Raw genomic sequence first — 26,629 nt, forward strand, 5'->3', positions numbered from 1 at the left:
AAGTTGTTTGGGGAAAGGAAATTAGGCTATCCCTTGTCATTTTTATCCAGATTACTGTACTGTAGACTAAATAACCCAGTATTTACATGTTATCATCTTATTTTAGGTTTATGTTATAACCTTGTTGTTATAGTTGCAGCTGGTATTATGCAGGAGACTGGTGCATATGTTTTTCCACAAGTGTTTGTCAGTGACTAGGTTTATCGAGAGCTACGGAAGGGGCAGTACCTGCTTCACACACCCTTAGTGGAAATGAATGTGTTGTCATGGCTCCTGTTTTCTAACGCCTCGTGTAGGACAGGGTCCAGCTGTGATTTTGTTTTCTTTTTGTCCTCATTTTTTTTTTTTTGTTTTGTTTCGTTGTTTTGGTTCCTGTTCTAGTTTTTCGGGGGGAGGTGAGGAGAAGGGAACTGTAGCAGAGGTGTGTGTCACGCGTGGGGTGTGTGTGTGCTTGTGCGTGCGTGTGCGTGTGTGCACGCCAGTCCCGAGGAGGGGCTGCGGCTCTGTGGCGGGTTGATGAAGAGGTTTCCTCACCCCAGGTGGATGCTGAGGACACAACCCATGGGTGTTATTGAAGAGGATCGGACAGTCTCTTGACGTTTTCAACAAGCCAACTCTTACTCAAGGCTCTACAGTATATATATATATATATATATATATTTGTGTGTGTGTATATGTATATATATATTTTTTCCCCCCATGGGGTTTGACTGCACTGATTTTTATTCCTAAAGCAACTGCCACACCAACATCTCCTTTTCTGCTTGCTAGTGCAGTTCCATTGCCCGGAGTCAGCAGGTGGGGAGGCTGTACGGACTCTTGCACTGGTCGCCCCGCAAGGTTTTCTTTCCTTGATGGCGGTGGGGTGGGTGGGTGCGTGCGTGTGGCGTGGGTGTGCGTGGGTGGGTGTGCGCGAGGAGGCCTCCGGCTCCGTGGATGCGCCTGGCTCAGGCTCACCCCTCGTTTCTGTGCAGTGTTAGACAAATCGACCGGGTTACGCCATTGACATTTGCTTCCACAAGGTAGACGCATACTGCCCCTTTGAGATCACAGGCATCCATGGTTTGCAGTTAGGTTGCAAATCTTTGTCTTTAACTCTAGTACTGTTTTTAGTTCATGATTATGGACAACTGGTGCCACTTTTTTTCAAATTTCGGTGTGACACAGGAATCCGCTGTTGAAGATGAACCTAGAATGTCTTTAAGCACTTAAAATGCTGTTCACACTTTATTGCTGAGCATCCTGGTCTAACACTCAGTACGTACTGTATCTCACTTTAATCTGCTCGGAAAAGCAACAGCAGCAAACAAACAAACAAATCTCTTCAATACTGTAACTACATGCAACTATGTAAAGTTTTCTCACAGGCAAGATGCTGAAAGTTTTAATGTGGTTTCAAAGGGATGAATGTGAATTATTGAACTAGTATGTGACAGTCATTGTCCACAAAGGACTACTTAATAGGAGGCACTTTTTAAACTTTAATGCTTGAGAAAGAGTTAAAGGCATATGCGAGCTGACAGATAATAAAAAAAAATAAGAGAAAGGAAAAAGGAAAGAGGAAAAAAAAATCATTGTCCAGTGTTTTTGAAAAAGATGGACTTTAAAGAATCTTGCAATTTGCACATCTTGAGTTTATCATTTATGTGGTATTCCTGCAGTTTTTACCTAATAATGTTGTGGGTTGGGGGGGGGTCTGAAAGAGCATAAACAAATGTAGCAATTACTCACTAACCTGCCTACGCTCTAGGCCATTTCATAGAGTTACGTTCCTTTCAAAGTTCATTTTTGGTCTTTCTACCATATCTGCCACACAGAACCAGGTCCTACCGGGACAGCTCTGAGAATTTTTCTTCAGACTTGCTGAGAGAGTTTTCCACAAGAAACATTTCTGTACGTAAGCAAGGTGTTTGTTTGTTTTGAAAACAAACCTATTGTTATTTTATTATTATTATTATTTGTTATTTTAATTGCATCGTTTTCCATTGGAAAGGCGAGATTTCAAGAGTTTGGTACAAACCAAGTCGGATGGGGAGGGGGGAGGGAGGGGGATTCACGCCGTTCAGTCTTTTTCTTTCCCCAGGTAGGGCCGGATCCTTTGAGGTGCTGTGCACCCAGCCTTCTGCACCAGCCTCGGGGAGGTGCGAGTGGGAAGTAGGTGGGGGCTGAGCGCTGAAGCCTGTTGCTGCCACTAGAGAGGTCCCGCTGATGGGGGTGGGATCGCGCTCGGGCCCCACGTCAGCGAGCGTTCCTATCCTTGTTTTCGGTTGGCGAGTTCGCATCCTTCAGGTAGTTTTGAAGAAGCTGTACTTGATAGGGAGAAAAGGAAATAAAAGTCCGTCGTTAGAAACGCAGTAACCTAAAGTGAACAAATTTATTTAAAATCTTGTTTTCCCTCTCCCCTAAAATACAGTGCTTTTATTTAAGAGAAGAAATGTTAACCCCAAACCCCAGCTTTGACTCTGTCATTTGTTACTTGAAATTTAGCTCACACCAGAACTAATTGTTTTTATACCATATTCTGGGGTGCACCAAAAAGTTGAAATACGTTTAAAATAGCTTGAAACTTTTCTTGAATTTCCTTGAATTTTATTAACCTCTCGGCGGGCTACCAAATAGCTGAGTGGGTTTCTTCTCACAGTCACACTGCTTAGTTAGTGCTTATTTGTTAATATTTCTGCTCAGAGAAGTTGCTTAATCTTCCATATACTCTGCTCAGGGCACTTGCAATTTATTGTTTTGTTTTGTTTCCTGTTTTGTTTTTAAGCTTTGATGGTAAAGGAATAGAAAGAATTACAGATTTTAGTTCGCAGTCGTACCACTATTTCCATACTTCACGCATACTCGGGAAAAAAAAAAAATCTCAAGTAAAACCATACGCGTACACATTTGTGGTTAATAAAGAAGCAGGGGCTATTAAACTGACTGGATCTATTCAACTAACACTAAAAAAAAAAATAAAAAATAATAATAATAAAAAAATACATTTGGAGCAATAGGAATGTATTAGTTCTGTGCTTGTATTTCAGACTGAGGAATTCTGAAATAACTGGTTCTTTCCAAACAATTGTCCCTTTCCATGCTTTGGCTTTTGTAGGATGTGCAATACTTTACGTGCCAACTTAGACTCACCCGTGCGGTGTTAGCTAGATCTCATACCCACTTCTGATTTCCCCTGGTTTTGTTCTTGTTTAAATAGTTTCTTTCTTTCTACTTTCCCCCCCCGCCCCTCCCCGCTATTAATAACTCCCTCCCTCTCCTCCCCCCACCAAAAAAAAAAAAAAAAAACCCCAACAAAAACAAACCATAGTAATGGTCAAGCATCCCTTGCCCCGGCAAACATCAACCCTTTTTGTATTTGATGTTAAAAAAGATCCAGGAAGGAAAAAAAAAAAAAAAAGAGAAAAAAAAAAATGAAGATGTATTAATGTCTGCGTGCCGTCCAGGCGTCCGTACGGCCAAGTGCGACCCTCCGCCTGGACGGCACGCAGACGAGACCCGGCTCCCACTGGGGAGAGAAAAGCCCCCCTGGGGACCAAGTTCTTCACAAAGTGGGGGGGGGGACTTTGCCTCTCCCCCCCGGCACCGAGCGTCCCTTGCAGCGAGCGCCCCCGCGCCCGGGAAGGGCCATCGATCCCCGGGCGCACCCAAAAATGCCGCTGGCAGGCGTAGAGATGCTGAGGCGAAGCCGATGGAGGAGGTGTAGCCGCTGCTTCTGCGCGGCGTCCGCTTTGCAATAGTAACTGACAGTAGTTTTCTTATTCTTTTTGTCTTCTTTTTTTTTTTTTTTTTCTTTCTTTCTTTTTTGTAGCAGGCCTGTTTAGTTTACAACGAAACGCATACAATCACCAAGAAATTAGTCAGGGCAAAGAAAAATAAAACAAGAACCTCTTTATAGGGATTTCTAAAAAAAAAAAAAAGAATCTATCTATCTGTCTATCTATCTATCTAATCTATCTATATATCTATATATATAAAATGACTGTTCCTTATAGTGTTTAACTTAGGCATTGTTTCAGTTTGTCTGGGCCACATCACGGGGAATTTGAGTTTGATGTCACTTACCTCGAGTCCTCTGGTCGAGACCCAAACCGGAGTCGCTGTTGACCTATTTTTACCATTTCGTACGTTGTCCTTGGGCTCGCTTTCCCTCGGAGACGCAGAGCTCGGGAGGAGGGGGGGGACACAGACCTTCCTTTTCTTTTTATTCCTTTAATTCCTTTGTCCCGCTGTCGCTTCATTTGACCTGTCGTTCCCGTCATTTTCTCAGCGTGGGGAAGTGACATCACTGCTCTCCTTTCCCTTAAATCAAGGAACATTTTAGAAACCTTTCACACCTTTTACTCAGGGATGGGGCTGGCATATGTGTGGTACACTGATGTGACCAGAAGCAGCACTTTTACTGCTCCGGAGTAGGGATGTACAATGTTACAGACAAGTTTGGATTTCCTGCATCTCGTGGTTTAACCTTTGTAGATCTCACTTAGATTGCAATACAAAAGCAGCAGGCTCAGCGCGAACTGTAGCTGTTGGGTTGTCCTGAAAATTCACTTTCTGCAGAGATTTATTTTACTTTAAAGCGTGTTGCCAATAGTAAAAAGGAAACGGTGAAATTCTGTTAATACTTGCAACATCTTTAAAAAAAAAAAAAAAAAAAAGCCTGTATCAAAGAGAGAAAATCCTCAATATTTTTAAACACTAACAGTGTTATTTCCAAGAGGGGGGCTCTTGGTGCAGTGCTCTGCGTGTCCTGGGACCCAGTTCTGCAAACACTTACGCACGTGCTTATGGGGGTCCGGGCTGGCCGGCCAGGGCTGCTCGGGAGCTTGCTGTGAAGCTCACGTATGAATCTTTGTGGAAGCTTGGTTCAGGCAGGGCCTGATCCTGACCTTAATCAGGCGGCTGGAAAAATCTTTGCCCGGGTTCTCCAGGGCAGAAGCCCCAGGTGGGCAGGGGGGATTTGGCCTGTTGAAACACTTCTGCTGCCCCGTTTGACCAATGGCAAAATGGGACATGCACTCGTAGGATTAATTTCCATTTCTTCCCTCCCCATCATCACAGGGAACAGCAGAGCCCGCTCTGGGCTCTGGCCGGTGCTGATGTGAAAAGCCAGAGGAATGAACGCAGCACCAGAGTGCGGGCAGGGATTGCCTTCCCTCTGGTTTATCCAACCCTCCCACCCCCCCAAATCCTGAAATACAGAGCAAAACGAGAATTTGTTGATGCAGATGCGCATACGTGCACACACAGAACCCCAGACACAAGTGTCTGTTTGCACACAAACAAATATGTGCGATTTTTTTTTTCTTTACGCGTATGCCTACGTGCCCAGGTGATTCCCTGTCCTGAGGACAGCCTTGCTTTGTGTCCATAGGGAAATTCCAAACGCGTTGCACACCTCTACTCCAGAGTTCAATTTCTTTTACATAGACGACCTCGCTTCAGATGTGTTACCTTTACTGATAGGATCTTTTCTTGTAGCACTATACCTTGTGGGAATATTTTTTGATGTAAACCTAATTTGAGAAGCTTATTAAAAATAGAAACTTTTTTTGAAGCACTCACATTGAGGAGTACAGGTAATGTTTTAAAAAATTGCACAAAAGAAAAATGAATGTTGGAATGATTCATTCAGTGTTTGAAAAAGAGACGGCTCTGTTTGAACAGTGAGTTTCATACCTTGTTTGTAAAAAAAAAAAAAAAAAGTTTTTAAATACAAAAGCAGAGAAAGGTTGAAAGTTACATGTTTTTTGTATATAGAAAATGTCATGTCTAGATGATCTGATTTGTATTGGCTTTGGCCAGGAAGAATTATTACTTAAAAGGCTCTTAAAGAACAACTGTGCTTAATTTTCTGTTCGTATTACATGGGTCCCATTTCTGGGGAATGGAGTCACGCTTCACACACTGTTTATTCCTGTGCTGAAAATAGACCCTGGAGCAGCAATTCTCCAGTCCAGCTACCGGGCACTTCAAAGGGTGGCTACTCTGCAAAACCAGAGTCTCGCTCTCCAGCTGTATTTCGGCTTTAAGCTCTCCTGCCTGCGCCGAGGGAGCCCCTGGCAGCCCAGAGGGCACGGCTGGTTTTGAGGGAGGCCTCGGCCGAGCCCTTTGGTAGGTGTCGGTGTCAGGGCCAGCCCTGCTGTCGGTGCCGGGGCGGGCAGGGCGGTAGCAGCCCCGGGCTGGGGAGCCGCTGCCGGCTGAGCACCACCTGCTCGGTCCCCGCCTGAAGCCTTTCGGTCCTGGTTTTGGTTTTTTTTTTTTCCTCTCTCTGGGATGCTGTTCCATGTTTTTTCAGCACTTCCTGTTCCAGACGAAACCCAAAGAGTATAACCCTGAGCAAGAAGTGCTTATCACAAGGGATCCTAGCCCAGCGCTAGCAGCAGAGCGATACCCAAGGCCAGCCGGCCTTCCAGCCCCCTCTCCCCCTCCTCTGCTGCCCGAGCCGCCGGGGAGCAGCCCCTCACACCGAGCACGTTTCCAATGATGGTCTTGATCGATGGCGAGGCCGGTGTTTTTCAGAAGCCAAAAGGAGAGGATCCCGAGGCAGTTTCTGAGGAGAGGGTCCTTTTCCTGTCCAAAGATCGAGCTGGGCAGCCGGGGGCCGGCGGGCAGGGGGAGCGGGTGAAGTTCCCAGGCTGCTTCCGTCCCCCTGCCCGGCGGTGACCCACGCTTCGGCTCCCGCAGGCACAGGGGGCAGAAACACTCGCCCTGCCCGAGCGACCCCCGGGCTCAGAAAACCGGCCCCAGGTGTGTTACGATGAAGTGCATTCAGCCAACAGGTAGTATTTATACAATAACAGTCTCTAAGGTCTCCGTAGTTTTTTTCTTGCCGTTAGCTGAAAGGACTCAAGTCTTCCACTGAGGATTTTATGGAGGCTTCATCCAAGGTTGTTTCTTTTTCTTTTTGTTCATTTCTGGTTTGAGCGGTCAAAGCTCCTGTGCCCTTTCCCTCGACCGCGCAGTAGGTGTGCATTGGAAGTGGTGTTTGCAGCGAGCGTTAGTCACTCGTTGAAGCTGTCGTGGCTGTACTATGGGATTGCTGACCAGCAGGAACCTCAGGGCCCAGCTCCTCGCCCAGCACGGAGCCAGTGTGGGACCGCCGGCTTCCTGGGCTCTGCCCCTTCACGCCCACCGGCGAGGGGCTCGCGCCCTGGCCTTTGCTTTAAAAATCCAGGACCCACGTACGCTCTCCCTTCGCAGGCGCTCTGCGGAACTCCTGTCCCAGGCAGTCGGGGTTGGATCGGGGTAGCTGAGGGCAAAAACGGGCTGGGGGCGGCTGCGGGTGGCTCAGTCGGTGTCTTCTGCCAGGCCGTCGGGCTGGCCTCTTAGCGAAGTTACTAATCTCTTAAGGCATAGATACGACTCTTCACGACAGTCAGCTAATGTTGAAACTCACTAATGTATGTATTTGCTCTTTTTTTTTGTTTTGTTTTTGTTGGAATAATATATTAACTTGTTGAACACTGTTCTTTTCGCAGTGTTACAAAAGGGGGGGAGGGAGGGAAGGAGGGGGATTTTTCCCAACCTTTTTCAGTTCGGGTGAGCTACTGAAAATCATTTTGTACTAGCTATGTCACCGCTCCCGGCAGGCAGCAGCGCCGCATGGCGTGGGGCTGTGCCGGGACAAGGTTTAGCCGTTCTACAGCAGTAGTTTTTAAGGTCTCTTCTTTTTTTTTTTTTTTTTTTTTTTTTTTTAAAAAAATCGTCTGGTATTACTAATGAGGCTTGTTGCAAATCACACTTCCGGTGTAGTTCCTAGTGTAGGCCCAGTAAAAGGGATATCGCAGCTTTGTGTTGGGGAGAGATTGAGCTGACATGGCCAGTACAAAGGAGAAATAGGGAGGGAATAACGTTTTGCACCTTATTGAAAAGAGGAGATTTTAAGTGCATACAGACATAGTTAAGAGCTTTTATTGTGACAGGAGAACTTTTTTCCATATGCGTGCATACTCTCTGTAATTCCAGTGTAAAATATTGTACTTGCACTAGCTTTTTTAAAACAAATATTAAAAAAAATGGAAGAATTCATATTCTATTTTCTAATGGTGGTGTGTCTATTTGTAGGATACACTCGCGTCTGTTTATTGAATTTTATGGTCCCTTTCTTTGATGGTGCTTGCAGGTTTTCTAGGTAGAAATTATTTCATTATTATAATAAAACAATGTTTGATTCAAAATTTGAACAAAATTGTTTTAAAGAAATTGTCTGTATACCAGTACAAGTTTATTGTTTCAGTATACTCGTACTAATAAAATAACAGTGCCAATTGCAAACGCGTGATTCGTCTTTATGAGTTACGACTGAATGCCAGAGAGCTTTCCTAGGGAAGTAATTCGCCTAATTTAATTCTCCCCCCCGCCCCGGCAATGCATTTTGGATGATGCAGAAACACACACGTAGCCATCCATGGCCATAAAACCCTCTCCAGACCATCGGAGCGAAGCTCTTTATTGCGTAACAAAAACTTTCCATTTCCAACATTTGAACACTGGAAACGATGGTGCCGCACATGCCGGGGCCGTCGCGCACACGCGGTTGCTGCAGAGGAGGGGAGGCAGCGCTCGTCATGGCCATCTCAGCAGGGCCGAGTGGGGCAGGAGAACATCTAACGCTCATCAGCTCCTGTCAGGCCATTACGCAGAAGCGCTTTGCAGTTACGGCAGGCAACACCAAGGAGTTTCGGACTCTTGAGTTATTTATTTATGTACAAAAACTTCAACCAGTAAACATTGTGCCAAGTAAATGCTGGGGAGGGCTCGCGTGAACAGCTGGATGACCGCAAGCGAAGCAGAGGCTGCAGGGGGATGGTCTGTGCTGTGTTTAGGGGTGCAGAGCTGCGCCAGCACCTAACCCGGCCATCCTTTGCCCCCCCCCCGTGCCCCCAGGTAGCTCCCGGCTCACAGGGAAGCGCCCGGCCTTCTCCTGCCTTGGCTTTTTTTTTTCCATTTTCTCTTCTACACAAGCAAGGCCAAACCTGGCACTTGGTTGCCAAGGCCCTTCTGGCTGCAACAAACAACTTTTTTGATACAAAACCGATACTAGTGACCAAAAAGCAACATTTCCCGGGTGGAGGGGTGGGAGGTGGCGATGAGCCGACACTGTAGGTACCCTGGCAGAAAGCTGTAGCAGCAAGTCCATTCAAGACAAGGAAGCTCAATAGGTATAGACGAGGGAGTACCTGGTTCAGAAAAGGCTTCAAACTCAACCTGTCCATGAGTGGAAAACACCAGTCCCGGTCCCAGCACAGTGGGGCTTTCCCAGTTGCTGCTGTGTTTCTTGCTCACCCCCATCCTTTCTCCTGCTGTTACTGACAAGCTGTAAGGAACACACAGGCACACTTTGTATGGGAAAAGCTCCTCCAAATATAAGCAGTGGCTCCTCCTGCCCCTGCTGACAACTCTTCACATTTACAGGGTGTCCCCATCCTATATTCAACGCCCTCCCCGTGCCCTAAGGTGAGAAGAAGAGCCCAGCCAAAACCCATGCCCTGTGGCTTGTTTTTCATCTGGCAGGATGCTGGGTCAAGGCCCACTTCTATAACAGGCTGGGCACAGGCTAGGGGAAGGTCTACATGTCCACCTCTCCACAGCCACCATGAAATCACCCAGGCATGAGCAAGGCTGCTGCTGAGCCAAGCCCTTCCTCCCCAGGGAACGTTCAGGTAAGCCAGGCTGCATGGGGAGGAGGGCCAGCCAGCCCTGCCAAGAGGCTACAGCAAGGCACCTCCAGAATATGACTGGGAGGAGGTGTTTCAGGTGTCCTTATGTTTTAAGAATCCGGAGGTGGACACGCTCAGCAGAGATTGCTTTAATGATGTAACATTGCCCTTGTCAGCATCCTTGCTCGTAGGTCTTTGGTACGTTCAACTCAATCACTCTAGGGCCAAACCTCAACATTGCTCTTGGGTGCTCAACTGAACAGTTGCCTGGCTGGGGGAAAGCAGGTATGACCGTGCCCTACAGCACAGCTTAGCACACTCACAGCATTGCTCTGGACAGGATGGGGTTGGGGTGGTAGGGTTAAAGAAGACCAGGTTATGCACAGTCACCCAACACAAAGCACTTAAGAATGACACTTCCCACAGAAGGACACCAAGTAACAGAGGACCTGGTTAAATGTCCAGATGAGGTAGATCCACAAATGGCACGTGGCATTTATCCATAGTTGTGGCCTCTGCTCGGACCATCCTGCCAGACACAGCATGCCCTCAGCTCCATCTCTGCCCCCGTTCCTTGTGAGCGTGGCAGCGGGCTTGAGCAGGGCACAGCACCAGGGGCTAAGGGAAGATAAGGGCAACTACTGGAGCACAGGACTGGGTGTTGAAGGAGGGCTCCAGCTCATATTTTTTCCATTTTTCCAGCCTGTCTGAGAGCTGGGCATGAACAGTGCCAACGGTGACTGCTGACATAGTTGGGGGGGGGGGGGGTATCCCTGAACAAAAACCCGCTTATAATGTTGGGTGAGATGCAGACATGCCACCAGGTCAGCCTTTCTGCAGCCCATTTCTATCTCCGCTCACTTTGGAGCAAGAAGGAGAAAAATGAAAGAGAAAACATGCTGCTTAACAAAATGATGGTAAAAGCGGCTATTTAGAAAACCAAACACCCTAAATCAAAGCTTTATCAGTAACTATTCTTAGCCTCAATGTCATTCACAGCCTGGAGAATTCTGGGGACAACTTCAGATTAGCCCATCCCCATCCTTTCCTATCAGTCACTGTCAGTCACTGGTCAGTCAGAGGTATGTGCCAAAGGAGAAGGGAAGGGGGGGGCGTAAGCACAGCCCCAGGCCAGGCTGGCTGTGGGAGTGTGCAGCCTGCCCAGGGAGGAGCCCCCACGCTTGCCACGCAGGAGGAGAGGCAGCCCCCCCGGCCTTGTCCCCAGCGCCTGCCTTTTGGAAAAGAAACTGTTCCGAAGAGATGTCATGAAGCTGCTCTGGTCAGTGTGCGTATGATCTTTTTTAAAAAAATGTTTACAAATATATATATTTTTTTATATATGTATATGTATTTCTTAAATTCCATTTAGAAATGTAGCTAAAAGAAGTAGAAAAGCGCCAGCGAGAAGAGGTGTGAGACCAGCAACTGCTGCACTTCCCACGTATGAAGGCACGAGTGTGGAGAGACACCTGTGGTCAGGCCTGCAACGTGATGGTCTAACCCCACTCCTCACAGGGGGTGTTGTTCATTTGCCTTTGCACCCCTGCCCTTTGCATCCCATAAATAAAGGAACGGTGACCACCTACAGCTCTACTTACACAGAGTAGTAATACTGCCTGTGCTCTAGGCTTAGGGCAGCTAAGAGCAGTATGTGGCCCATGGTAGGTTTGTGGTAAAGAAGCCTGGCACCTTCTTAACGTGATGCTTTCAGGCTGGAGGGAACAGAGATCAGCTCCTTTATTCACAGGCCTGCTTCCCTTCTGCATTCAGGTTCCTTTATGGTATGTGGGCAGGGCAAATGAGCCTTAAAGCCAGCACAGGTGTAACCTGTGCTCACATTAAGGTCCTTATTCACCTCCAAAGCAGAGGAAGGGTCACACCCCAATTAAGAATTATGCCCTACATGTTAAATGGAAGACATTTAAAGTATCAGGCTATTTAGAAGATACTCTGTGTTTTTTCTAATGTGCACAACACACTTCAGTATCACCAGGGATCAGCCTATGGCCTAGATGTGCTCCTCAGCATGGTCAATTGTGCCACTCCTTGTGCGTGGCTTTTTGAGCAGTCCGGCATATGAGTTTAATTCTAGAGTTTCTCTTTGCTATTCCTCTTCCTACAGATCACTCTTTTGCTTTCAAAGGAGGCCTGCTTCTTTCTACAGATAGCTACAGGAGAGGAAAGTAAGACTCTGAAGTAACATCAGCTGTATTAGGATCTCAGCAGCACTTTAAAGTAAATGGCCGAGCATTATTAATTCATTGTGCTCACTTTTACATCATTTATCATAACGAGCTACTGTGGTATTCATGTGGATGCAATGTGTATTTCCAAAGAAATTTCATTGTGATTTATCAATTAATTAGTGGGCCATTACATTTTATTAAAGTGTTACCCAGAGTCTTAAACATTCATTACTGCCTTTAGAGCAAACGCTTTAACTCCATCTCAGCCCACCGGTGTCTTGCAACCAGGCTGTTCTGCCGAAAGCTCTCTTTTGCTTTTCCTGGTGTCAAGGACTGCAAAGGAGTGGTACCAGATAACCAAAAGTGAATTTGATCCCTCTGGCCTCCTTCACCTGGCCACAGACAATGCACGGCACAGCATTTTTTTGTCTTTTCTAAATGGATACGAACAGGCAAGGGAACAGGGAGGGCTGCAGAGAAACCTCCCCTTGGTGGGTTGCTGTTGCTGAGTTTCAATGTCTTAGAAATCTGTTCACAGAGAGCAAGTAAAAGCCGGAATACAAGTAATTCAATAACTGCATGCATGAAAAAGCAGGCGAGCTCTGAGACATTCTCTCCTGAGATGGGGGCAAGGGGGACAGCTCAGGTTTGCTACATTCAATGCCAGCTTCTCTGAAAAGGCAAGTCCATTGAATAGGGACATTTAATTAAGAACAGCAGTACCAGCCCTGTGAACTGAGAGTGAAAGAGATCTGGCATTTTCATCATCACCGTTAAGAAGTCACCAGCAGCCAGGCCTCGTCCACCATCCACCTCTGGCATTCTGCAGGCTGGCAGCCATGCCACAAACATCTATTCTTTGGTCAGAACAAAGATGAAAAGAATTTGATTTCTCCACGCAATTCCTTGCATCTTTTTCTCTCCCAGCCTGCAATTTCTGGAGGGTGCACTGCCAGAAGTGGTGGTAGCTGACAGGTCAGTCTTAAAAGAAGGAATGTGTGTATGTGTGCAGGCGCAAGAGCCAGGTCTGTACAAGCCAATTCTTTGTTAATTGAGGTTTCAGCAGCTATTTATCGGGGCTGGGGGGGAGGAAACAGGTGAAGAAATGTTGGTTAAAAAATAAAATAGGCACAACAATAAAAGATGAGGCTATTGCATTTTGAACCAATGGCACTGCGTTAACAGCACAACCTGCCCTTTCCAAATGCCAGCCATAGCCCCTCCAATGGCTATGACACTGCCATTCCGAGAGGTGAGTTTGCCACTAACACAACATGGAGGAGAAAGCAAAACGAAACAGCAGCCCTTCCTGCTCCTCTCCCCCACCCCTCTCTCTCCAGTCCCCCAGTCCTGGGCTAAGAGAAGACCTGGCTGTGCTGCTGGGTGACCCGGATAAATGTTGTTCTCCTGCTCAGTTCCTTGAGTTTGGCAGCTCCCACGTAGGTGCAGGTGGAGCGCAGCCCTCCAAGGATGTCCAGGATGGTGAGTTCCACATCCCCTCTGTATGGTACCTCCACAGTTCTGCCCTCTGAAGCCCTGGAGAAGAGATCGGTTACTGCATTTACATCTAGATGCAAAACGTAACGATGTGTTTACTGGAGCAATGTGGAGCTTAATACTCTGCATGCTGCAGTTTACAAATACTCCCCCAGTTTTATTGCTTGCTGGCCTGTTGCTGCTTGGTGCTCTCAAGCACTGAAATGCCTCAGCTCCAGTGACCACCAATACTGTGAACTAGAAGCAGACAAATTTTGTAGATGCTCCAATATCCCATGAGCGTATTTACAGATTCCCCCCCTTCCTCATCTCAACCATCTGCCTACAAGCAAGTGAAGCTTCCAGGATTATGGAAAGGTACATATGACCTTGAGAGCTGGAAGCTTTAGAGTATAAGGAATGGTCAGGCTCAGGCAACTTACAGGAATGCTGGAGCTGGTTCTCAGCAGGCACAACTCTACAGAGGCTTCGCGGCCCCTGGCCTCTGTCCCATGTCACTGACCAGATGCAGATGGAAAAGCTCTGGCTGTCTCTTAGCAGACTGATTCTCCAGAGCCCACAGAGATGGAGCAGGAAACCTGTTATGGAAAGCCGCTGCAGAGCTATCCCCTGAAGCTAAAAGGTTAGCTAGCACAGTTCAGAGCCAAGCAAAAAGGCCAGAAAAAAAAATAGTGCTGTGAATACTGTCAAGTACAGGCACATGCTGTCCCCCAAAAACACATCTGAAGAGTTACATGATGGAGGAATCCAGGCAAATAACTTTCATCCCTTCTCCTTCAACTTTCCTCAGCCTCATGCTCAGCAATTCCTCCTGCAGTGGAGTTCGCCAAACACCAGCTCATCTCACTAGGCTTTAAAGCAAGCTTGTTCTGCATGGCACATAGCTCCTTCGGAGCGGTAGGCCTTGGGAAGGGGGTCTAAGAAATGCAGTGGGGAGAGGGGATTGCTCTCCTTCTTATCTACAAAATGGAGGCAGAAATCAGGGCTGGGATCTGTCATTGTTGTAACTGTCGCTTTATTTACTTCTCCCTTAAACAAGTTGTCTAAGGGATAGTGCAAGAAAGAAAGGGCATGCCTGTTTGGAGGCTCCATTTGCAAATCATTAACAGCAACAGTTGCTCTGTGGAGGTACTTCACTGTGAGCCTGGCTATATTTCATTCTGTTAGTTTAAATGTGAGGTCAAAGCCCTAGGGAGACAATCAAGGAAAAGTGTTAGTACACCATGTGAATAAGGAACCATGATTAATCTCCCTACATCTGATGAGTAATTGACTCCTCCTTGAAACTCTTAAATAAACTGTAATAGGCAGCCAATGGAAAATGTCTGTACCACTGCCATCAAGAGACTCCGTGGGGCTCAGGGGTGTGTTGTAGGGCCTGTGTTCCTGAGAGTTCACAGGTTTTTATTTTTCATTCCAATGCCAACAGGAAGAGAAGGCCTGGCCCACAAAAACAACACAAAAGCAGTCACGCTGCCATTCTGCAGCTGGGTTTTTGGCCACACCGACCCTGTCCAGTCAAAGTTGGGAGGTTCAGCTCAGCCTCCAGGGAGCTTCCCACAAGACTGTGAGAGACAGTGCATGTTTGGGATTTTGGAGAAACCAGTGCGAATTTCACCTACTAGATCCTGCCACCTGAAGAGCTCTGCATGCTGTATTGGGCAAGATATGCAGGGTTTACTGCATTCATGCATGACCGCCAACTCAGTTCACATATGAGTGTCCAATTAAGTTATGCATGAATGCCCCATCAGTTCAAACATGAGTGCCCTGTTAATTCATGCTTGAGCATCATGTGGGGCATAAGTTTTGCTAGCAGAAGCTGATTGCAAACAAAGGCATCCCCAGTTACAGTGGTTCAGCAGACCTGCAGAGACGTGAACATTGCTCCCGAGAGCATGAACATTTGGTGGGCCTTTTTTCAGAGAAAAATTACAGAAACATGGGGCACTTACAGCCACTGTCCCTGGGAGATGCCCCTGCAGTGGCTATGGTGCTGTTCGGAAGCTGGAGCTCGTGGGATGCCACTCTTGGCTTTGGAGACCAAAACCTACAGAAGTGGTGAACTAATGTCACAGCCCCAAAGCTCTGACAGCTAGACAGTTGCTTACTGCTCCTCTGGTATCAGCTGGTGGGATGTCCTGTTGATCACAATAGGAGTGATCTATTGATACCATACCGGGAGAAGCACACTGGAAGAGAGCTGTGAAATTAGCTCCACAGAAAACGCCAAGAGTCCAGTTTTATGTTCATCCTTGAAAAAAAGTGTTAAAAAGGGCTGAAAATTGTCCACACTCCCACCAGACATGCTGGGAATAACGGATGTTCCAGAAGGAAAAGGAGGAGTATAGGATGGAAGTGGGACAGAAATCTAAAGCTGTGAGTTAAGCAACTGCAAGTACAGCAAAAAGGTCAGAACTCAGTTAATATTTTGGATGTGGAGCAAGCCCCAAGACAGCGAAGCTCTTTGGTGTGTCATCTTATTCCCCAAATGGGAAGATGCTCACACTGCTGCATGTGAACACACATGCACCCCCCCCATTTTGCATGTAAATGAAGCCCTACAGGTACTGAACTCATGACCCTACTGGTACCTTCAACAGTGGTGTTAATTTTAGCTTGTACAATCTGCAGTGCACCCCATCACTCCGGCCAACTCCAGCCTGCTGCTGGCACGGAGGGATGCGTGCGGTGGGTGGGAATCCTGGAGGGCTGGATAGGGTGAAGCACACGTGATGGTGCTCTCTCAGCCCACCAAAATGTGGGGCAGGACAAAGGGGTCAGGCTGACCTGGCACGAGGCAACCTTCCCTATGCGCGGAGCATTTAAGAAATGGCAGGAATTGGGGGCAGGTCTTCCAGGCTATCATTTGGGATACAGAAAAAGACAGTAAGTAGCAGCCAGCTGCTGGTGCTATTCTGTCTCTGTGGCCCAAATTCCACCCTACACTTAGTATAAAGTGCTAAAACCCAGCTTAGTAGCAGCTGTGAATTGCTGAGTGACCACAGTAGAACCGCGGTGTTCACACAAAACCTGTGAAATCTCAAAAGGGTTAACAAAAGCAAATTGGCTCTAACTGAACAATACTGCAGTCTCTACTCCTGCTTGCCTCGTTTCTTTTCTTCCATAAAAGAAACCTAATAATTGACTTTCAGAAATTCCCAGCTCTGATCCATGTTCCTCATGGAAGGATGTGAAAATGTAAAAATAAACCAATACATAAATGACATAAAAGTAATGAAACCAGGTACACAGATTTCATACAAAATTAAATGGGATCAACTTGACATATTCATTACAAAAACAATTACTCTCACGACTTTTATTTGCTGCTACAGCCATCTCGCCTTACCTGTCAATTTTAATTTAACTGTTTGCTGGAGGCTCAGGTTCTCCAGCCAAAATAAGTAATTTTGAGAAGATGAAGCTAAGTGACAAGTAGTCTGATTCTGCAGGGGACTGAGACACTGAGCTCCCCACTGCTTGAATGAAACATTGTGAGTGCTCAGGCTTTTTTTAAGACAAAACAGCTTATTGGGGTCACTGATAACAGAAGTAAAGCTGGGCTTTTTAAATGCATATAAAGAAGCCCCACTGACTTGACCTGTCTGGGGTATCCAGCATTTAAAACGCTAAGTTAGAACACTTTTGGTTCAAGTCTGCCATAAGCTAAGCTAGTAAGTGACTAAACTTCCTGTAACTTTTCCTACAAGAATAATTCAAAGCAAAGCCTTGCCCTGTTTCCAATCGTCGCTTCAGTACCCAGCACATTTACAGTGCTGGAGAACTAACAGTCGCTATTTTTAAACCATGGTGACACTCATCACGCTGGGACAGGCGAAGCAAGACCAAGACCATGGCTGGTATGGATAGCCAGCTCTGAGTCGAGGCTGCAACACGAACAGATGAGAATCAGCTCCTTCACAGTTACCAGTCAAGGCTTACAGATTTAACGCTTGGAGCTGTTGTAGCGAGCAATAGACTGGGGACTCTTTCTGTGTTACCTGTTAGTGGCACAAAAAAAGCAGTATCTCAACAGGGACTAAAAATTTCAGATTGTGGTTCTGCTCCCTTGTTGCTGAGAAGGTTTCAGAACTTGATCCCCAGGGGACTCTAAAATCAGCACCCAAATCAAAATACAGCAATGGATCAAGCAGAATTTGTGTAGTATTGCCCATAAGGGATTAAAAGGATCTATCTAGACTAAGACAAATACACCGCCTTTCTGTACATTCCTTTTTGCTACAAGACTTAATACTTGCACTTTATCTTATTTTTAAGGGAGACCAGTGTCAATTATTTCTCCTGGTGGCGATAAATTTTGTTGCCAGATCACATACCCACCTACCTAGGTGGAGCAGAATTTAACAGCTGTCTTAGTCCTTTGGCCCACTGGTACAGCAAGCTTTCTCAAACTTTTCCTGCAACTTTCACCAGCTCTGTGGTGGCCAGGCCCTGAATGACTACAGCTGCACTGAGATCCACACAGCACGCTTGGGCTGCTCTGTGCGTTCGCAGGGAGCCATTCATTAACTACATTCATTAACTACATGCCTGACCAGCATCAGGCCTTTCCCACACTCCAGCTGACACAAGCACAGGGTAGCAAAGGACAGTGAGATACCATAGTTCAGATAAAAGGTTGCCAGCACCTCTGTGTAACTGGCAGCTGCCACTTTTAAATTATGAGATATTACTAGTGCTGTCCACTCAGACCATTTGTTCAGAGGCTCTGATGACAAGCAGATTCAGTGGGGGACAAAAAAAGCCCCAGAACTGTACACAGCTTCTGGGAACTGGCATATGAACCCGGAGTGAATCAAAGGTCAGAGATATGCAGCACATCTTTCTGGTGCAGCATTTCAGCTTGTCTCAGGTGCAGACAGACTCTTGTGCAGCTCGCTCTTCTGCAAATAAACATTTGTGCTTGAAAGCAAAAGCAAACTGAACCTGCAGCACCAAAAGAGCCTTGCAGGTCAACTAGGTGGAAAGCCAGTCACAAGGGTTGCTCCCCTGAGCAATCCACTGGCTGACCTCACTGTAGCCAGATATCCTGAAGATAATAGTGCTTTTAACTGGTACAGATGCAGACCCATATGAGATTAATTGTGCATTGCTCACTAGCTTCCAATCTGAGCCCCAGAAAGAGGTACACAGGTCAGGTAAAGTAAGAAGGGTACACTCCACTCAAGACAGACACGTATGTCCTCCTCAGGAAGAAGGTAAAGGTATCCCTGTCCTCTTCTCATCCTATTAGATGCAGAAAAATCCTGGCTTGAAAATCTGCCAGGATTTACATGTTCTCCTCAAATTACAGTATTCACTGTATATTTTCACTTGTTAAGAAATATCTTTTTTTTTTTTTCCCCTCCAAAACCAAATGTCCTTGGAACTTGCCAAAACTCATCACAAGCTCTTTTTTGCCCTTGAAAAACTCTTCTATCATCTCGCATCCCTATGTCCAACTGGTTTTCTTCTCTTCAGAAGTCTTCCTCAGAAAGTAGTACTGAACCAGACTGTGTCTAGTAGGCACAGACTATCTGCTAAGTGCGGTGTCCACAAGCTGTCTGTTTCCCCATTTTCACATAGACTTCTCTTTTAATGAGCCTGGGTTTTCTGCCAGAGCAGGAAAGCTAATGACTTCATTTATCTCCAGGTCTCTCCTGCACAACGTCTACCAACAGCCTTCCTTAGTCTCCATTATTACTGCAGTCTAGGAGCTCATAATAAGCAGCTTGGGACACTTAGGCCAAAGGAGACAGGTGTAAATGCTCTGAAGTAGGCTATGTCTTACCACTTTGTAAAGTGCTAGGTGAACTAGTGCACATTTTATGGTGTATTTTAGAAGTGTCAGACAAAAATCAGATCCAATTGCAAGGTGGAGGACAGGAGGTGGGATCAAAGGTGCTTTCTATCTACTGTGATGTCTCAGACTGCCATGATCCTCTCAGCATGTCTCTGTGTCAAAGTGTGAGTTCCATTTTATTTTGTGGATCCCATTCTGCTTTACATTCTGCACTGTCAACTTCACAGTGCTGCACCTCGTTTCCATGGTAGCAGCTGGACACATTGGGGAAAACCCACATGCTGGAATAGTTGCAGCAGAAAGGGCCAACAAACCCCATCAGGCCTGAACGTCTGGAATAGTAGGTAAGGTCACTGAATCTGAGACCCTTACTAACAGCAGTTTACTAGATGGGTCCAGAGCCTGAATCTACCCCAGCAGAGGAGGAGAGAATCAAGAGACCCCTCTTACAGTGTAAACTGTAAGACAGGAAAGATTCTCTAACAAAGTATGCAAGAACCATGGCAGGGGGTTTGGAACTCGATGACCTTTAAGGGCCCTTCTAACCCGAACCATTCTATGATTCTATGTTGTCTCAGGAGAGTGACTATACCTGCTGCTCAGAAGAGAAGAGACACCGAGTTCCCTGGAGTCATCTGCTTTTTTTGAAAAGTCAAAATTCTCATCACTTTCTGGAGTAAAATAGCAACGGACGAGATTCCTTTGCAAAGCCTTTCTTCCTTTCCTCCCCTCCCTAAGGATTTTAGCTCAAAACCCAAGGTCCCACATGCTGCATGATTTGGAGCTACTCTGGTGCTCTGCTACCCAAAAAGAGGTGGGAAATCTGTTCAGCAGGATTCTGCTGCCTAAGAAGACTGCCCAACAAACACAGGAGGGAGTGCTGAGGGTACCGCCTGTGACTGAGAGTACTTTGGAGTTCCTGGGCCCTCATTAGTATTACAGCTGTAATTCAACTCCATACTGGGGAAACCCCAGCTGAGCTCCACCCGTTCACCAGGCACCCCCTTTTTGCAAACAGAAGGGAGCATGTGGGCCAGCCGGGAACCCATACGCTAACAGCACACCCAACCTAGACAAGCAGAGGGCCAGAAACTGCAGCCTGGCGTGCCATGTTCCAGCATTTAATTCATACACATTCGGAGAGACCCTTAAGTCAGAACAGTGCCTAATGACTCCCCAGACCATGCAGCTAGTGCTGCAGTGACAGCACACTGCACTGGCTGCAATCAAGTGAACATGGTTGCTCTCAGCTAGCCACCCCCTGCTCCTTCTCCCTGTCTCCCCCTTGATGTCATCCCTCCCTCAGATCTGCTGCCGTAAGTGTTGGTAACAGCTTCCTAAATGGAATAGAGGCATGGGCCTGTTTCCAATAGATGCCTTTTGCACAATTCTGCTCCAGAAGCTATTGGCTGTCTGGCTCACTGCAATTGCTCCTGTGTGGAATTCATACCTGTATTCAGCAACCCCTCCTGCATGCTTCTTCATGGCTGTATCAGAGCTCATTCCATAGAAGAGTTTCACCTTCTTGCCATTCTTTTCCATAATCTCTCCAGCACACTGGTCATGGCCTGCAAACATTCCTCCAAGCATGACAAAATCAGCACCAGCTCCTGTGATCAGCAAGGTGACACATAAGGAAGCAGGGAAAAGAGAAGAGGGTAAAAGACAAAGCAAGAACACAGTGGCCTCCAAAAACAACCGCCAGCCCCAAACAGTTCGGTACAGAGAGTCCCCTCCTGTAACAGATGCAGCAAACTTGAAAGAAATGCTTTACTGAAGAACTGACACATGCTGAATTGTATTTCTCTGATATTTTAAATTGAAAGAATTCTTTTCTGTTGCGATGACAAAGACATAGATTATTCTACTCCCCCCCCCCCTTTATTTTCAAATTCAGTTTTAACCCTTTACTTAATAATAGTATCTGAGCACAGTTTCTTATTAACTACTATTTTGAGTGCAGTACTTAGAAGCCCTAATCACAGGGCTGGGACCTGTTGAGTTCAATGCTGTACAGAGAAAAGGACAGCTCCTACTTCAAGACCTTTCTAGGCTACAAGCTGTGAGTGGGAATGTACCCTGATGGAAGGCATACTCATGAATATAATGTACTCCTCCCAACACTGACATAAAACAAGCAGATGGATTTTTTAAGTCCATCAGCCGTATGTGTTCAGTGTAGGTCTGAGTGTAGCTCTGTGAGGTCAGTGTAGCTCTGGATGAGCCCTTGTCAAAAAGATCTGGATGGGTCTACATTTGATTCCTGTTGTTTAAAAACTCTGGGCCAAGGACCGCCACCCCTGGGTTCTGTGGTACTCAGTATGCACCACAAAGGAGGTCTAAATATGTTCCAAATACTGAATAACACTGAATACTCAATCATGCCTGTTCAGTCTGTCCATCTTCCCTGGCTTTGCAAATCATGAAATCAATTCCACTAGGAATAAGATCAGGAAGAAGTTTTTTGGAATCACTCTTGATTTTCTACTGTGATTTCCAATATTTCCAGCTGAGCTGGAACTATTCCACCAGCAGCTCCTCCTGTGATATTTTGGCATATCTAGTCTTGCTTAGAAAAGTTTGGCTTTTACTCTTTTATGAGCCTGTGGTGACCCACCCCTGAAACAAAGCATTTTCCTGTTCAGACTCTCTGTTCTTCAATGTGTATGTGTCAGAACAGGCCTCCCTTCTGTCCAGTTTCTTCCCAGAACTGGCAAAAGAACAGGGCTATAAACCTCACTTCATAGAAAGCATATGAGCCTGAACTAACCCCACCCTGTTATGAACATGTCCGAACTCTGGAGAGATCCCAGGCTAGGTACATCTGGCATTAGGATTTGCTCTCGTCTCTGCCACCATCCAAACACCACCAGACCTTGAAATCTGGAGAGTACGTGAAATCATTATCAAATCTGCTCAGCTTCTGCCACCTGTTTAAAAGACAAACCTGAATTTGGGAACATTTTGATCTTAGAATACATGACAACTGTGGAGTGTGCACTGATTTATAAAAGCCAGTTCCCTCCCTTTACCACTTTGCCAAAGAGCAGACCCAGCAACAATGCCTCGGAGCAGAGCACCCAGCTGCTCTGCTAATCTCACCTCCCTTTGCCTGGTTGTTGTTTGAAAGGAACACTATGTCCGTGGTAAAGGGATATTAAAATTTAGGCTTCTGCAAAACTGCTGAGCACAGCACAAGCAATATTTATAGCCAGGCACCCATTCAGGTGTCTCATCATGCCAGCTACCTGGCAGATTTTTCCTGAGCTCTCTTGTTTCATATGGCTGAATTCTAAAGCCTTACTTTGATTCATGTCTGATACTACTATTAACCTGCCAAAACCCAAGGGAACGTTCATCCTTTAAGACATTCTCAATTACTGGTGGGGAGCTCCTGTTGTTACCTGACATAATCTTGCTCCACCTTTGCAAAAAAATAGTACTCTGGGAAATCTAGTTGATGTCTCCTTCATGGGTAGAGGAAAACAACATGAGAAAGGAGGGACAGATTTGAGGTCAAGGTTTCAAAGAGGGCCTTTAAACAAATGACAGGCCTGCCAAAGGACACTCTGGACTCTTTGCCTTGTCAATACTATCGCCTGATTCTCAATTCTAGTCCTGTCTCTGGTTATGGGTCTCACAGCCTCCAAATTACTAATGCAAAACAGTCACAAGAAATCTACACCTCAGAATCACAGAATTTTGGTTCGTCTGCACTTAAGTATCTATTCATTATTTTTCTTTTCACTGCGTATTTTGGGAGGAAAGCAAGTATGTTTGAATTACAGGACTGAAACTCATCCAACTTTTGCAAAGTACAACATAATTCATCAAGCTCTTCCAGAAGAGAGGAGCCATGTTACAGCAGAAGTAGCACGTCTATTCATTGGAATGACACATGCTTACTGCCCTGCAGCTCCAGGAATGACAAGCCCATATTAAATACACTTTTCCAGTGCTCTCCTGAACTTTCCACCCCGCTTCAGTGTTGCAAAGATGTCTTAGAGTTTTGAGCCTGTTCCACTTTTCTGCCAGTTAACAACCAACCAGAAGGCTTGCTTTCTTTACTTACGCACGGTTTTTGCATGACCAGAAGCACTGGCAATGTTTGCAACACCCAGCTACAGTCTTTCATTTTCAAGTACGGATAGACAGCATGCCATTACTTTAGGTTGTGGGGTACTGGGAACACCTGGCAACAACCTCCCAGGTAACACAGGATGTGATAGGGTACGTTGCCTACAAGCATCCCAGTAGCTCATCCAGAGTTTGCTAAACTTGTCCTGTTTCTACACAACGCCAATTCAATGCACTGATGCTGGGGAGGACTTCCCCCTTGAGGCCTATGCTGTATCTGGGCTGATTTTGCTCATTCACATTTCACAGTGCCTTCTCTTTCAAGCCGTTAAGTAATGTGTGCTGACACCAGCCCAATCTTGCAGCACTCACACAGTTCTGCTAGATCTGGATGGAGTCCCTCAGATGTCTTTTGTGTGACTGATAATACAAGTTACCGATAACCAGATTGGCTCTGCACAAATTCAGCTGGAGTCACCCTGGATTTGTGGCCTGGGCAGCCCTCCAGGCAGATGCAGCGTAAATTTGCCTGGACCACAGCTGGCCCTGGAATCAACATTCACCTGTGCTCCAGCTGAGCCAGCGAGCCTTTGCAACAGTAGATATACACACAGCTATTGAAAACAGGAAAAAAAAGCCAGTATGATCTGTCAGGTATATTTTGGAACCAGCATATGTCCCCATTTGACTTTTCCACATGATTTTTCCTTCCTTTTACTTCCCTGCTCCTGTATGTCTTCTCACTCTGCTGTAAGGAACAGTAGTATTGTGTTAAAGATGCTGGCGTAGTATTCAAGAGGCACATTCTGTTCCTGACTGTGTCACAAAAATATATGTGACCTCAGGCAATTGAACTTTGTATTTCTGTGCTTTGACTTCTCATCTTTAAAAAAGGAGACAGTAGTGCCTCCCCGGGGTATTCTGAGAAATGTGTTCATGATATCAGCCTTTCCAAGAGTGCAGCTATGAGAACCATCTGAGAGCCGAACACAGTTATTTCATGCTTTCCCTCATTCCTGCATCAAAACACCTCTTTTCTTCCTGATCAACCTACATCTTTTCCATTATCATCTCCAATACAAAGATGGCAGTGATATCTTCAGTTTACCAAATCCGTATCAGGTTCCCATCCACCAATTCCAGAATTCCAGCAGTCTCTCCCAAAGTATCTGTCACTCCCAGCATTTTGTACTCCACAGTCAGCGCTTCTCTGTTCCTTGCCCTTTTAAATAGGCTTCTACCTTGTTTCCCCTCTGTCAAAATGCCCAATTTGCCTCTGACTCTTGACACCAATGGTGTCACCTCCCACTTGTAAAGCTTCCCAGCATCTTCTTCATGGTTATTCACAATGTTTCACTTGCACTCTATCCACTTTATTCCTCCTCTGTTCCCATGAACTTGCCTCCTTCAGTCACATCTTTAGCCACTTGTAAATGCTAGTCTTCACATCTGGGACTCCCTCACACTTTTCATGATTCAAATTGCTGCTTTGTGACTGCTTTCTAATGACCACCTCAGCATCCCTTTCCTGAAGACTTTACAATGATCCACCATAAAGACATAGTATAATCACTTTAATCAAAAGTCTTCTTTGGGTCTTTTGTCTATGCTTTGTCCAGGCCTCCATCCCCAGGTGAAATTGTACATCTGTGTGGTTTAGTACCCGGTCTCTGCTGTCCAATATATTTATGTAGCTCCTCCCCGCCAAGAGGCTCTCAACATCCAGAGAAGTCTGTACTAGACAATTCAGTATTATTATCAAGGCTTTGGCTTGTAAATGCTGGGCATGGAGGCTATCATCCACGTGGCTCACATAGCCAATCACCTAAATAGTATTCAATAAACACTGATAGTAGTAACGTTATCTAGAAGCTTATTTTGCCATCCACCTTTAACAAATGCACACATGGCTCCAGCTAGTCAGATATCCAGTGTGTCTGCCTCAATTATACATAACCAGATATGGTAAGCTTACTGCCTCAAGGTACTGTACCTGTGACACACTGGTCAGACTGATCTGTCTGGCCTATTGTCAGAGTACAACTACTGCCTGTATAAACTCAGCTTTCTGATGCTCCTCTGTCCCAGGGACAACCCATGGTAGCCTTCAAACACATACCACTGTGAATCCCAGCATCTCCTGACAATCGGCAAGGCTTTAATCTGCCCTTTCACATGTTTCAAGCAAGTTTCTGTTCAGTTAGCCCAAAAAGACTATAAGGACCCTTCAGACTTGCTATAAACATCTCAAAGGAAAATATTTTAAACACTTTGAAGTTGCTTCCTGTTGTTCTAACGTCTGGAAACGCTCTTGTTGAAGAAAGACCTTTTCCACGGGCCAGGTTTCTGCACAGGCAGCTGGGAATGCAGTGAGGTCGCAATCCCAGTTCACAAGCTCCCAACACAACGCCAGCAAGAACCGGGAAAGTCAGGCAGAACAAAGGTCTCACTGCAGGCGGCATGATGTCAGAGTGGGCTGGGCTGAGGAGAGGTCGGGTGTTTTTTTAATACAATCTTGTTGTCAAAGAGGGTGGATGCCACTGTTCAGCTATGTCAGAATCACCCAACTGGAAGTATCTATTCCCTACGTCACATCACCCACTGGGTAACACAATGGTGCTGTGAGATCCTGTGACTGACCAGATTCCTTCCTGGTAGCAATCACACCACAGCTGTGCTTAAAATTCTCTAATTAAATCTTCCTTGTCATCTGACCTGTCTAAAAACAGGAGCTGTCTGCAAACTTAGAAGACAGATTTTGGTTTCAACCTTTCCAGGAGGCCCAGAGTTTTTCTTGGCAGGTCTGTAATCTGAGTTTAGGCCTGCCCCTGCTTTCCATACTTGCAAAGCTTCCTGCCAAGCAGATGTGCTGTATCATAATGTCCTACCTCTTGTATCATAGCACCCTGAAATCCCAACGAGACACTGTGCTGTCCCATTGTATACTGGGTATTACCCCACTGTGACATCTCCAAAGGGTCTGGCATTTTGGGGGGTAGGGGACTGTCTTTAAATGTACTGCTAGCCCAGGATGCATTTAGCGCCTCGTTCACATATGCTACTACAACAAGGTTATGGCTAAGTGACAATCCTGACCTTGACCCTCCCATACCAATGTAACTTTCATGGCCAATAGAAAATACTCACATATTAAATGTTCTAACATCAGGAGCTGGTGCAACTCACTGAAGCTATTGGCATGAGAGCAAAATCTGTTAATTATTAACTTAGATGTTTTAGACATCTGCTCAGCTCTAGGGTATACAGTATAAATAAAATCTCATCTCTTCAAGTTTACAGCTGATCCCAAGAACATCTCCAGGGATCTGGCCTGCCTTTTTGTTTTGTTCTTCTGTCCAACACACATTCCACCATCTCTTCGCCCATTCAAGGCCAAAGTC

The 26,629-nt window shown here is 46.0% G+C and overlaps 1 protein-coding gene across 4 annotated transcripts in view; it reads right to left on the reverse strand.

Annotated features, from left to right (window-relative positions):
* Positions 1-7,898: 7,898 nt before the first annotated feature.
* GMPR (guanosine monophosphate reductase) overlaps positions 7,899-26,629 on the reverse strand; it is a 45,504-nt gene continuing 26,773 nt past the window's right edge. For 2 of the 4 annotated variants that reach the window (XM_074146380.1, XM_074146381.1), the window contains 2 exons: positions 20,602-20,761; positions 12,283-13,384 (listed from right to left, as the gene is read on the reverse strand). In XM_074146380.1, the coding sequence (XP_074002481.1) occupies positions 13,204-13,384; positions 20,602-20,761 (341 nt within the window). In that variant the 3' untranslated portion in view covers positions 12,283-13,203. Of the gene's footprint in view, positions 9,320-12,282; positions 13,385-20,601; positions 20,762-26,629 lie in introns of those variants that run through there. The other 2 variants (XM_074146378.1, XM_074146379.1) reach the window with 2 other exon arrangements.

Source organism: Numenius arquata, chromosome 4 (assembly GCF_964106895.1).
Source record: "Numenius arquata chromosome 4, bNumArq3.hap1.1, whole genome shotgun sequence".
Classification (NCBI taxonomy): domain Eukaryota; kingdom Metazoa; phylum Chordata; class Aves; order Charadriiformes; family Scolopacidae; genus Numenius; species Numenius arquata.